General features: G+C 47.8%; 1 protein-coding gene across 40 annotated transcripts in view; it reads right to left on the bottom strand.

Moving 5' to 3' along the window:
- Dst (dystonin) overlaps nucleotides 1-13997 on the bottom strand; it is a 394204-nt gene that overhangs the window by 62949 nt on the left and 317258 nt on the right. For all 40 annotated transcript variants that reach the window (XM_087565925.1, XM_087565930.1, XM_087565928.1 and 37 more), the window contains 2 exons: nucleotides 2052-2213; nucleotides 542-712 (listed from right to left, as the gene is read on the bottom strand). In XM_087565925.1, the coding sequence (XP_087422051.1) occupies nucleotides 542-712; nucleotides 2052-2213 (333 nt within the window). The remainder of the gene's footprint in view (nucleotides 1-541; nucleotides 713-2051; nucleotides 2214-13997) is intronic.

Below are 13997 nucleotides of genomic sequence, written 5' to 3'. Positions count from 1 at the left end.
GTCCTTGGCACTCGGCTCCACTCTGAGAGAGAACCTGCCAGTATTTACTCTATACAAATCATGTGGGTAAATCTCACGTGTTTAGGCAACAGCGAGATCCCTGGCCAAATGCCGCCCAGCTGGTAAAGCATTTCTTGGCTGTTCTACTTAGAGCTCCTCAGGATCCCTCTACTCCAGCACTTCCTGCCCTGAGCCCTGGCCTCTGTGGTGGCTAGATCCCCACCTCGTCCCTGCTTTGAAACCACTCTAGGATAAAGACAGACTTTGTTTACTGGCTTCTCAGGGCCTTTCTTTCCCTTTCGACTTTATGTTCAATGGGGGGCGGGGAGGCTCTTACTGTCTTCACTCAGGGTTTCTGCAGCGAGACCCATGCCTTGACCAGAGTATGAAATCTGTGAGCGCTGCCTGAATAACTGACAATATCGAAAATAGTGACAAGGTGTGACTGTGACATCCTGTTAGTACCCAAGGGAGGCACGCTTTTATTGTCATTTTAAAGATTTTTTTTATGTGAGGCTGAACAAAGGCATTGCTAACTTACCTTTTGCTCCTGTATCTGGGCCTTCACCACTTTGAACTCTGCTGATGGAGGCTTCTGATTGGCCACAAGCTCTTCCGTGTCTGCCATCCAGCTGAGCAAGGACTCCAGGGCATCCTGGAACCGTCCACAGTGGAGCAGGGCCTCTTGCAGCTGGGATGTTCGTTGAGCCACCTGTAAGGGTCCAGTTGTTACAATGTATCCAGTTGTTTCAACTTATTTCTTTCATTAAAAACAAAACAAAAACACCAAACCAACCAAACAACCAAATAAACAAAAAGACAAAGAAATCTGCCCACCAGACACTACTTTTCATCATTATTCCAGACCTGGCCACACTTCCTCTTCCCTTCGGTGATAGTTTGTATAGGCTTGGCCCAGGGAGTGGCACTTTTAGGAGGAGGTGTAACCTTGTTGGAGTGGGTGTGGCCTTATTGGAGTAGGCATGCCACTGTGGGCAGGGGTTTTAAGACCCTAGTCCTAGCTGCCTGGAAGCCAGTCTCCTAGTTGCCTTTGCAACAAGAGGTAGAACTCTCAGCTCCTCCTGCACCATGCCTGCCTGGATGCTGCCAATGCTCCCGCCTTGACGATAATGGACTGAACCTCTGAACCTGTAAGCCAGCCCCAATTAAATGTTATCCTTATAAGAGTTGCATAGGTCATGGTGTCTGTTCACAGCAGTAAAACCCTAACTAAGACACCCTCCTTCTCCCTTTGTGTGTGTGTGCCTTTGTGTATGAGCACACAGAGCACCCATATGTGTTTATGGTGCTTTCTTCTCTGTTCATAACCAGATGCCAGTCTCATACCTTGCCACTGTTGCTATGCCAAGCAGAGTAAAATGACAGAGTGGCAGCTAGGTGTATGGTGATGGAGCTACAGACACTCTCTAGGGAGGGCTGCAGAGCCTACTCTGGGCTTCCTATTACTCCATCTCCCAGCTGCAAGCTGCAAGTGGGTGATGGTAAGCTATACAGGAGTGTAAGGTTAATGCTATCCATGAGGGGATGGGTCTTTGTGGTGACTTAGGGGGGTGTAGGGGATCACCCCTCACTTGTTCCCTGTAGAAAAAAACTCCAATAAACTCATTGGTCTCATCAAGATGGACTTCAGTGAAATCCCACGTTGGTCTGCTGTTAGTGCCCATTTGGGTGGATGGATGTTCCCTTGCCTCTCCCCAAGAAAGGTTAGCACAACAGGGAGCCTGCATCCCTTCAAGTCAGGGAGTCCCAGGGGCAAACAAGTTACCACTGCACGACGATGAGGCTCTTTCAACACAGGGCCACCCACAATGGCTGCCTCCAGTATACCTGCTGGGTCTGTGGCCACATCTCTGCCAAGGTTGGGATGTGGGTGGGAGGAATCCCGTCTCAACCCATGAACGGCCACTTAGTGTACAACACAAGAAGAACAAGTGCATTTGGGCCAGTGTGGCTACTAGTATGATTGTGACTGTTAGTCGTGAAAGGTGGAAGCGAAAATTACTACGGAGTCAAAGGGACCGAGCGACTACCTTCTTATTGAGGGTCTTCCACCTTGCATTGATGCTGTCCAGGTCATGCTCCAAACCCTGAGTGCAGGTGTTTGCAGCTGCGCTCTGAATAAGGCCTTGGCCTAACCAGTTCACATCTTGCTGCTTCGCCTGCAAGGGTTCGATCTCTTCTTTCTGGAATATCTGCAGGTTGGGAGAACCGTGTTGTAAGAATTTTAGCATTAAATGACGACCAGACGTGTAAAGACTACATGCTTATTTATTACGTAGTGGAAACCAGCATCGGTCGCTGAAGTGAACTGTTGGTACCAAGACATCATTTACCATTACCTTGTGAGTATGAAATATCAGCTTGTGGCCTTTAATTATATATTCTACATACATTTAGGAAGATCACCTACAAAAACCAAGATGAGTCTAGTGACATTTCCTATCATCGTAATTTAACTATGATAAAAAATATGCAAAAAAACCCCAAAATCCCACTGATGAGTAAATGGTAAGTTGATGCCGCCTAAGTCAAGGAATTCTCATGGGGGCTCGTAAGGACATCCACTCATGCAGTCCGGATAGCTGGCTACTAAAGCTTGAGATGCAGATCAGAACACTGGCAACACAACAAAATAGGTCAAGAGGTCAAGAACATGCCTATCCCAGGGACCAAAGTCTAACAGCAGCAAATGGAAAAGCATAGGCACTTCCGTAACCACCACAGCAGAAGGTGTAGACACAGGGGAAGGCGTAAGGCAACACAGGGTAGGTCCCATACGCATCAGGTGGACCCAGAGAGGAGGGGCTGTACCTGACCCTGAGAGTAAGAGTAAGGTTAGAGCCTTTGGCCCTGAATATCGGTTTCACAGAGAGAAATCGTACCTCATGACTAGGAGGACACGGTCCTCTCTGAACACTGAATCACCTCCACTGAAAGAAGAGGGACTCTGATTTTGAACATAAAAACAAGGAAGAAACACCCAACTTGGGCTCACAAGTTGTAGCACGGAAACAAGACCAATTTAAAAACAAAACAAAGAAACAAACAAACAAAAACCCAAGACATGTAACATGTCTTTCCCTGAGATCACCGATCTGTAAGTATGGCTCCCAATGGAAACACCTTGGAAAAACTTGCAGTCAAAGAATTTGACAGAATCGCCACACTATGTTCAAAGCACTCAAAGGGGGTAAGAATGGACCACAAAAGGACAAAAACAAAGAACTGAATGAAAAGGAAGTGGGCTTTCTACAAAATACAAAATAGAATCCAATAAAGACATAGAATTGCTTGAGAAAATTAAAGTTGAAATGATGCTTGGGGGGGGGGGAACCCAAAAATCAGTGTGATGGCCCAGGGAGTGGTATTATTAGAAGGTGTGGCCTTGTTGGAATGGGTGCGGTCTTGTTGGAGTGGGTGTGGCCTGGTTGGAGTGGGTGTGGCCTTGTTGGAGTGGGTGTGTCACTGTGGGGTGAGCTTTAAGACCCTCATCCTAGTTGCCTGGAAGTCAGTCTTCCACTAGCAGCCTTCAGATGAAGATGTAGAACTCTCAGCTCCTCCTGCACCATGCCTGCCTGGATGCTGCCATGCTCCCGCCTTAATGATAACGGACTGAACCTCTGAAGCTGTAAGCCAGCCCCAGTTAAATGTTGTCCTTTATGAGAGTTGCCTTGGTCACGGTGTCTGTTCGCAGCAGTAAAACCCTCACTAAGACACTCAGTAAGTCAGTCCCATTTAAATCTGTTAGTGGGAAGCTATGACAACAGAACGGAGCACACGGGAGACAGGGCAGGAGCTCCTTAAGACAGGAGAGGGAGGACATTAATCATTCAATAAGAGCCAGAGACTAAAACAATGTGAACAGAACACGAACAAGCTTTGGGACACGGGGAAAGGACTGGGGAGAAAGCCCTACACTGAAGACACAGAGAAGGTTGTGGAGGCAGGCATGACTGAAATGATGGCGCCCTGCACAGCACCTCCGGTTTCTCTTTGTCCACTGCTACCTGGGAATTTGCTGTCCACACTGCTCCAGTACTCTATGCTCTTCTGCCCACCCTATCCGGCGTTCTGTCTCTCAGTTGCCAGTGACTCACGAAGGATGCACTGCATTAGGTTAAAAAGCAGATTCCACAGAAAGCACTCCCTTTGCTTAGGAGAGTTATAGGTCTACATCCTGGGCCTGCTACGGTACCTGGGTAGTAATATGCACTCCATAGTTATTTGCTCGATTGGTACCAACACAGAAAAGAGACATCTATCTTGGGCGGAGGCTATACACCGCTTTCCAGGTAATTTTGATGGTAGCGCATCATTTTTCCCGTGGATTATACAATAGATGTTTATAATGCAGGGCCGGGAGAGTGTCATGAGAAAAAAAATCAATTATTCTTTACGCGGTAACAAAACTTTACACAGATATTAAGGTAAAATAAAGTTTGGGACTCTGAGTCATTACACTGGAGCACACCACAAAATTACTAATGGTTGCTTAATCAGGACATATGGAAACATAAGAAAGGCAGAGATATTAAAGAAGCACCTCAGGAGAGGATGACAGGTTGAAAAGCAGCTGCGAAGGACACAGGGGCCAAGGAGACAACTCCCCAGACCCTGGCCCAGTGCTGAGCATGCTGGGTAGTTCTACTTTTACTGTAAGAACGAGTACGTCGGGCATAGCAAACAAACGGGCCACTGTTTCCTCTGAACGTTCCCTGGTAACAAAATGTTCGAGCTGCCTTTTCCACTGGAAACGTATACTGACCTTCCCACGCCAGCTAAGGTTTCGATGTCAAAGGAGCAACCGTAAGAACTTAGCTGGACGTAAACGAAGGCGGCAGGATCCCCAGTTGCGGAGGAGAAAAGTTCAGACGTTGTAAGTTTTCAAAAGGGTGTGATGTGCTGGGCGTGTCAACAGAAAATGGCCACGGGCAGTGGCTAAAGACTTTGGCGATACTGTTTCTCTACAGGAGGCTCTGAGTTACCACTTCCAGGAGCTAAGTAAGAGCTTGGAGTATGTTCAACGACTTACAAAGAGATACAAACAGGGTCAAGAGAACGGCCCCACTCTTACACCTCTTGTACATTATATGACCTTTTGGGGGATAGCTTTTATTTCCCTCTTAGTTTTCAGGGCAAAACTCTTACTAATACGATGCTCTAGTAAGCCGTCTGCAACCCTGGTCTTGGCTAAATGAAGGGTTTGTACCAGCGCAGGTCTGCATGACCCAGTGATTATTTTCCAGAATTCTTCAGAATGGCTATGGCTACCAGCTAGGTTAGGATAAAACAACAAAACAAGAACACTTCCACGCGAGCTATCGCATGCTTTACAGAGAGAGGCGTTCTGCTAGACCCTGAAGTCAGCAGAGTGTTTGCGTGTACTCAGGGAAAGGTGTGGACAGCGGGACACAGGAAGAGCAGGACTCTGGTACTGTTTAAATCCCCTGTCTCTTAGTGGTAACAAATACCTATAAAGCCATGCCCTGCCCCCTCACATATGCATGCAGGCTTGGAGCGCACAAACAGGAGAACTTAAAAATAAAGCGAGGTTAACTCTGAGGTGAAGTTCACTTGGGGAGTCAAGGGGGAGCACCAAAATAGCTGAACTTGAATCTGAGTGGGAAGAAAAAAATTACAGGCTTGACAGACAAACCTCCACTTATCACGAGGCTGCGAGGCTGCGCCCTTTACTTTCTTACCTCATCTGCAACTCTGAGGAGTTAGGGTCTACCGTGCCTGAGAAAACACAAAAGTTTCTCTCCTCTCTTGTGCAGGGCCTCCTGTAAGCTGGGTGGGTGGAGGGCTTTTCGGGCCACGACAATGTAATACTGTGTTTGTACCTTTATGACTAAGCCTTTTGGTGCTTAATAAACTCAATACAACTGCCCTTATACGGCACTGTTTTCAACCACAATTTGTGCCAAAACCTAACGTGAACCTAAATTAACGGTGAGGGGTGGGGGTGGGGATTCTGAATGAACCTCGACAGCAACTGTCTGCACCACCACATCTGGGAAGGATCATTCCCTAACAATCCCTAATTAATCTGTTACGCCAACGGACTTATCTGTTGCGGGCATCTGGCAAGGTGCTAACCAAGCCCCAAGATGAATCGCTTTTAAAATCATTCTTGACCAATCTGAAACAGAACCACATAGCAGCAGCTGCGGCTGCGTTTTTGCAATTCCATTAATTACCTGTACCAACTGAAAGCCATTGCAGACTGTGTCCGATGCTCCTGCCTGGACCCCTGTTTTTCTGGGCCCTGTTTTCCTTTTTACTGGTATGAATTGGAGGGGGCTTTTCTTCTGGGTCACCTCTATCTCCTGGGCAGAGAAGGGAGCCTCTAGATTACCCTTAGACACCTTGCTGTGCTCTTCTGAATCATACTGTGTCAACAGCATCACGTTTTCTAGCAAAGCTGTGCTACCAAAGTCTCCAAGCTGTTCCCCTAGGAGGTCTGTGGGCGAGAGGTCTAAATCCAGTAGGGGTCCCTTCCTACATTCCCTCCTGTGTGCCGTGATTTGGGACTCCCCTTGTTTCAAAGCTTTCTCCTGGTCTTCAGAGTTGGAAATCCACTTGTTTGCCCCATCTCTTGGCACGACCAATGCACTGCACTTTGTACTCTCTCTCAAAGGGTTCTGCACGCAATCGTTTTCACCATGGAGTGCCCTCTGAGCATTCACACGCTTGCTCCCCCTGAGTGAGGAGACATCCTGTAGAATCATTTGGATGTCATCACAGGGGTGGGCACTTCTGCCTGAGAGCAGTGGGATTTTCTGCTCACTAACAGAATTAGCAGAAAAAAATGGCCTGTCTTGCTCTGGAGTATGAATGTCTTCAGCAGAAGAGAGGCTTCTAATCTGTGGCTGCTCTCCACTTACAAAGCCTGGCTTTTCTTCTTTCTCAGCTGGGGGGCTGCATAAGCCAGAGTCCTCCTCTTCTGAGGTTTGAGAGCTAGTACCCCATCTGCACTTGCTGGCCTTCGGGACAGCATCTGACGAGTCAGAAGGCTCCACAAAAGAGCTTTCGCTTTTGTTTGCGTGATCCATAACGTTGGCTGGGACAAACATCCTCCAGGACCGCCTGTGCTCTTTCTTTTCTGCCTGAGACTTGGGTTTGGGGAAACCTGTGTTTCGGATGACGTCGCTGTTTAGTTTGAGGGCATCAAAGATCATCTTTTCATCTAGCTTGTTAGCTTCCCGACCTCTCAGCTCGAATACGCTGGAAGAGGAAAGGGCACCATTGGAGCACAGGGAGCTAACGTCCAGTGTCCTGTGACTGTAGGGCAAAGTCCGATCGGTGAAGTGCCTCGAGGACAGGCTGCCTTTGGAACCGGAGTCTATCTGCTCATTTAGTCTAACCGTGTCGTAGATGGACCGTTGTGGGACGTAGCAGTCTTCGATGTTCAGGTCCTCCTCCTCTTCCCCCTTCCCTACGCACGGAGGGTTCTGGCGGAGACAGTCTGGTCTGCTGAGTGGTTTCCCCATTTCGCAGACACTCAAAACAATGATCGCAGCTTTTGACACCGAGGGGAAGGAGTTCGGTAAAGCATTTTCCAGGAAGGACTATCTGTGGACGGAGCTATGATGCATCCAGCAAGGGTAAACAAGGAGGCATGGTGTCTGAGGTGTGGATAGTCACGAAGCAGTCCCGCTGTGAAAGTGAAGCTGCCCTTTTACCTGCTTCTAAGAGGCAAAGCGCACCAAGGCAGAGAATTTAGCTCACTCCACCTCCCGGAGTTCTGTGAAAGTTCCCTTTCACTCCGTCCCAAAGCAGATACACAGGAGCACACAGCTAACTGTGGCTTAAACACCGGAAAGATTCCCCTGTGAGTCCGTGTCTCATTGTACTCTAGCTTTGCTTGAGGTTTCCAGATTAAAATTTCCAAACGAGCAAGCATGTTAACGGGCTGGGTGTTAACTTCGGCAGAACTCCGGCTGACTGTGATCCACTTAGAGATGTCCTGTGAAACTCCATGTCCTCTACAGATAAACCGCTTCAGAAAACCCAGAAAAACACAAGGGCCATGTACTGTTCAGAAGGCACAGGATGGTTCTTTGGAGAAAAATAAGTTAAGTTTGATGTTGTATAAAAAGTTAAGGTTTTTCTTTTGGCTGGGAGGGGGAGCCATACATAAATAAACTCGATCCTAAAGGCAGTTTTTTTCTTCCCATTTTAAGCTTCTTTGAGGTTATCCAGAATTACCCAAGGGCAAAGAGCCAGGGCATTAAAATCCAGCAACCATCAAACAGTCAAACAGCATGTCTTACTATAACAAGTTTCTCTTTTAAAATAAGAAATCCTCCCCACCCCAAGATTCTTATCTGATCTTCCTGAAAGTTTATTCCACCTGAGGAGGCTGCAGCACAAACTCCGGTCTTCCTCCGAGGCACAGGCAGTTGGCAACCAGTTGAAGCCCCAACCGCTGCCCTCCGGCCTGGCAGGCTGCGGCCGCTCCCGCCGGGGCTCGGGCTGCGTCGGGGCAGCGGGGCCGCGCAGCACACCCAGCCCCGGCGGCATCGATCTGATCCGGCGGGGGCCGCCGACGCCTGCCCGCTCGCTCCGCTCCGCTCGCCGCTCCGCCCTCCCGTGACTTAACTTTGCAATCATCCTGCCCAACTCAGCCTCTTCCCCAGCCTAGGGCGGTTCCAGGGGGAGGAACCTCGAGGTTGTAATGCAACAGCTTGGTGACATCAGCGCGGAGCAGCCCGGGGTCTGCAGCTGGGAGAGGGCAGCCGGGTTCAGATATCCCGGAGGGATCGGTGGGGCAGAGGCGGCAACCTGACACAGGCGGCGCGGCGCAGGGGCAGCCATTCCCAACGCTGGCTCAGACTGCTAACTCAAAGTGCAGGACATGGGGGAGGGGGTGGGTTGGAGCGTGGAGGGAGTGGGGGTTGGGGGCGGCCAGGTCCTTGTCCTCCTGCCATCACGAATCCGTTTAAGCAGGACCAACAGGCTCACTTTGAAGTTGAGTGTTTTATCATACCCCCCTTTATAGGCCAATTTCTAAACCGACAGTTCTGCACATTAAAGGACCCCACGGGTACCTCGCCCCAACACTGCTGACATGAACATTTGTAGTTACTAACATCCACGCAGACCCCTTGAGATTAGTGCAAGCCCCGGCTGAGAGGAACACCTCGAAACGGGCTGAAGTTATTTAATAAGATCACAGATATAGATTTTTATCTGTTCAACAAATGTTCTATAAAAACAGGTTTTTTTTTAAAGTAAGTTCAGCCAGCCAAACTTTAGCTTTTTTTTTTTTTGGCAGAAATGACAAGAATTATTTAATAAACCCTATCCACTCTATTATGAAATAAAGCAAAGCCGCCAGATAAATAGGTAATTACAGAGGCAGTCAGACTTGAAAAAAAAAATCCCACAGAGCAATCATTCATGAACAAAATGTGGCTGTCCTGACCCCCAGTCGAAGAAAGTAGTGGAGTAATTTTACGATAGCGTGTGGGGGAGACTTCTGTAACTTAAGCATCCCAAAGTTACCTTATAAACCTGCAAGCTGAAGAAAAACACATCCACAACTGGAACTCGAGCTCAGCAATTACTAGACACACTCTTTTTTTTTTTTTTTTGGTTCTTTTTTTCGGAGCTGGGGACCGAACCCAGGGCCTTGCGCTTCCTAGGTAAGCGCTCTACCACTGAGCTAAATCCCCAGCCCCCTAGACACACTCTTAAGCTGAAAAGGACACTTCTGCGGACATTCATAAAGAAAAGCCAGCTACAGAATACCCACCAACATCGAGACATTGATTTCTATTATCATGGTCCAGAACTGAGCACACGAATCTGTCATGTCCAAGCACACGTGTGCGCGTGGACACACAGTGTGTCTGCAGCTACCAGGTTGGAGCACAGGATGGCCTCTGAGGCTGGGAGTTGGTAGAGATCAAGGGTTCTATTTTCAAACTCCCACTTACTACCTTAGAAGCACAGAGTGCTTCTAATAATAGAATAATAATAATATTAGTAATAATAATAATAGTGGTAAAGTTTCCGCGAAATCTGGGGGTACCTTTCTCCACACAGTGTGAGGTCCTTATACAGCTTTTCATAAAGAGCGGCCAACCTAACTCAGCCCTCTTTAGACCTCATCATTACCACAGTATTATCCCAGCCTTATGAAAGGCTGGGCGGAACATGTAAACTTAGCTCCAGACAGGCAGTGCATTGAACAAAAAAGTTATAGATAATTCATTAGTAAACTCCAGCATTCAAAGCGAGCACCGGGGACAGTGGGGGAGGGGATGACATCAACATCACCGTCCTCCCCCCACCTTAAAGCATAATGGGAAATAAAAACAATAAATTGAACCCGGAGCAGTTTGGAGGCAGGAAGCACCACGGGAAAATGTGCGCTAGCTGATTACGTGTAAGTGTGAAGCCTTATCGTCTTTGTGATTTCTGTTTATTGTATTCTGGTTCGAGTTAATTACTGTATTATTTGTAGTGTGCTGAGATGTCTAGCAACAGTTCACACAGACATAGTACTTGACATCACACGGAAAGCTGCACCTATTAACATAAAAGGCCAAGTTTGTGAACAAAACTTGACCCGACTGTCACCTTACGTTTGTTCTGTGTTCTACTCCAAACGTGCCAGCCCCCACTGCTGGTGAAATCAGGACACACTACGCTGTAATAAATACTAATCACGAATTGTCAGAGTGCACCCACATTTTTGGGATAGAAAAATACAGTTGGTAAGAAGGTTTCCCTAAAAGCTGTCACCCCCCCACTTTAGCTCACATAAAGCCAACAGTGCTGTTTTCAAGATGGAACCTGCCTTGTTATGTCTAGAGGTGATCTAGCTAAACTCCCTCCCGTCCACTCAGGCCTGCCGCCAGAACTAACTGAACAACAGCAACTCCTGTCAACCAATTCTTCCCAAGTGATTTCCTCCTAAAGGACAGTTCTTGCAAGTAATCTCATTACCGAGGGCAACAAATCACTCTGTGGAAGTCATAAAAAGCTAACTTTATAAAACCCCAAACAGAAATTTTGGACCTGAGATGTAGGTTGATGTCATTATGCAGGTGAAGGCAGGTACGGGACAGAATGAGGCCTGTCACTGGACGAGAAGGAAGGATGGGCTGGAGAAAAGTTTTAGGAAGGAAGAGGAGGCGGGAGCTGAGAGAAAGAACATGGAGGCGGATGTTAAGAGTTACAGGTTGTTATGACTATTCTTAAGGGGTGGATGTGTACAGGATTTTGTGCTGTCTGGATGGGCAAATTACATCTTATCAATTGAATTAGAGGCTATTGTGTGGTGTGTTCTGTCACGTGGTGACTTAATTGAATTCAAGAGAGTGTATGGTGGCCGGATGTGCTGGGCCCCGCCATGGAGTTGGGATGTGTACGCCTGGCGTGGTGGGAACCAGCCAAGGGAACTGTGAGTGAGGGTGGGGCGGCCTGACAGGGTGCCAGGTTGGAATGGCTCTCAGACAGAGGGTCAGAAAGTAGATGGGGGCAGCGTGGAGCTGCCGAGATAAATTAGCACTGGTTCTAATGGCCCTGCCAGAGCCTGATCTAGCCAGAGTGCAACCCGGTACAAGGGTACGTGAGGGAACCGGTTCCTGCCGCTTTTTTATTTTTACTGCAATACTGAGAGGCTAGAGATGCTACATTCATGACACCATGGAGTGGAGAAAATGTAAACACATGGCTTTATCATCCATGAGAGCGGACCACACCCTCGCCTGGCCCAACAGCTCCATGGTGATGAAGCAGCCTTCATGTGAGAAGGTCAATGATTTGTAAAGTTCTCTCTAAGGCTGACAGGCCATTGGCTAAAGAAAACCGGGGACGCCCTACAGTTTCTATGGTGATAACCATCGCACACGTGACTGCAGGGCTTGAGCAGAGTTGCCCGAGTATGAGGTAGCTGTTTCGCCAGCGAGTGATTCGAGAAGGAGCATGAAGGGAATACGTTGAAAAGCCCCGAATAGGTTTGGTGTCTGATTTGACGGAAGCTGTACTCAGGCTCTCTGACGAGCACGCACCGTCCTTCCCACAGTAATGGCGGCACTGGCAGCATGCATCTGCCCCACCTTTGGTGAGGTCTCTAGGTGGTTAAAAGCATTCTGTGGATCGTGACCGGCGGACGAGTCTTACTAGTTGGATACATGGAGATATCTACGAGCTCATAAAAAATTTAAAGGCCACAGAGCAGGCAAACGAGACACACGCATGAGCGACTCCATTCAATTTCCTTTGGAGAACAAGAGCCGAGCAGAACATGAAAACACCTTCCACATCAAAACAGGGATAAGAGGAGCAATGCAATCTTGCTACTGTGACGATTATAGATGTGCGTGCGTGCGTGTGTGTTTGTATATGTGTCTGTGTGTGTTTGTGTGTGCGCGCATCTGTGTGTGTCTGTGTATGTGTGCATGCGCGTCTGTGTGTGTGTGTACATCTGTGTGAGTGTGTGTGTGTCTGTGTGTGTGTCTGTGTGTGTCTCTGTGTGTGTCTGTGTGTGTGTGTCTGTGTGTGTGTGTCTCTGTGTGTGTGTGTCTATGTGTGTGTGTGTTGGGGGGGAGAATAAATATCTGATATAACATGCACGCAGAGGTCGGAGGTCACCTTGTAGGAGTTAGTTCTTCCCCTTTGTCAGACAGAACTTGGGACACAGGTCTGGTGGCAAAGACCTTTACTACTGCAGCCATCTTGCCAGCCCTCAAACGCCCTTTGACAGTCCTTCCAGATTCCTATGTTCCTTATGGGATGGAGGGAGGAGTGCGGCCATGTGTTAGGCCAGTTAGAGGGCATCAGGACACGGAGTCCTGACCACAGCCATCAGCTTAGGCGTGGAGGTGGGCCCTCCCCGTGGGGAGGCGGCTTCTGTCTGTCCATTAGAAGCACTTCCATTGTAAAACCCTGACCCAACCACTCTGGTGTGGCTCGAGAACGTGAGGTTGCTATACGCCCGCCCCTCTGGGTAGTTTTCACTATGAAAATATATTCACCTCAAAAGTCCTGACTGAAGGAAGGTACGCAGCCGGCTGGCCAACAGTAACAGATACTAGTCCACTATCCGTGATCCATACCCAAAACCCCTCCTAAAACAGTTATCTGACTCCCGCAGTTCCCAACAAAAATGGATGGATCGATCGTCTTTGATCTCTCCTAACTGTGAATACCATTAAAACACGTTTGGACATTTTAATTTTACCTTTAAAAACATGGTGATACCCCAGTAGTTGTTTGAAGGATCATTTAATCAATAATTAAAGATCTGTGTAGGACTGGAGAGATGGCTCAGTGGTGAAGAGCACCGACTGCTCTTCCAGAGGTCCTGAGTTCAATTCCCAGCAACCACATGGTGGCTCACAACCATCTGTAATGGGATCTGATGCCCTCTTCTGGTGTGTCTGAAGACAGCTACAGTGTACTTATAATCAATCAATCAATCAATCAATCAATCTATCTATCTTAAAAAATAAAAGGAAAAAAGAAATCTGTGCATACATGTTCTGACCTGGTTTCTCTAGCGCCACCATACTTTGCATTTTATTTGCCCAATATTCAAATAATGCTTGGGTTAGGTAATGCCCACACCTGGACAGAACTGAAGTTATGGTATAGTAACAAGTTCCGGTCTATGTCCCTGATTTAAACTTGACTTAAGAATTCTCTGCTCTCTGAGATGTTACTTCTGTTTTGAAGACAGAACTGCCAGTTCCTATCCACTTATATCAGTGCTGGTGGTGGGGACAAAAATGAATGACAACGGAGGCGGCAGGGAAGAAGAGAGTGGAAAGCAGGGCCGGTGGTTCAGAATCCAGATCTAGCTGAGGTGTGACGCCGAGTATTAATGTTGTCTGGTTTCTTCGATCTTCACCGAAATTAAATCAGTTCAGTGTGGTGATAAGGATTATGGTGCTGAGAGGATCTGATTGGCTGCTAATGACATCACAGGGATCACTGCTTAGACCGTATAGTCAGTTATG

Source organism: Rattus norvegicus, chromosome 9 (genome assembly GCF_021556685.1).
Source record: "Rattus norvegicus strain SHRSP/BbbUtx chromosome 9, alternate assembly SHRSP_T2T, whole genome shotgun sequence".
Taxonomy (NCBI): domain Eukaryota; kingdom Metazoa; phylum Chordata; class Mammalia; order Rodentia; family Muridae; genus Rattus; species Rattus norvegicus.
This window is presented reverse-complemented; position numbering and strand designations above follow the sequence as displayed.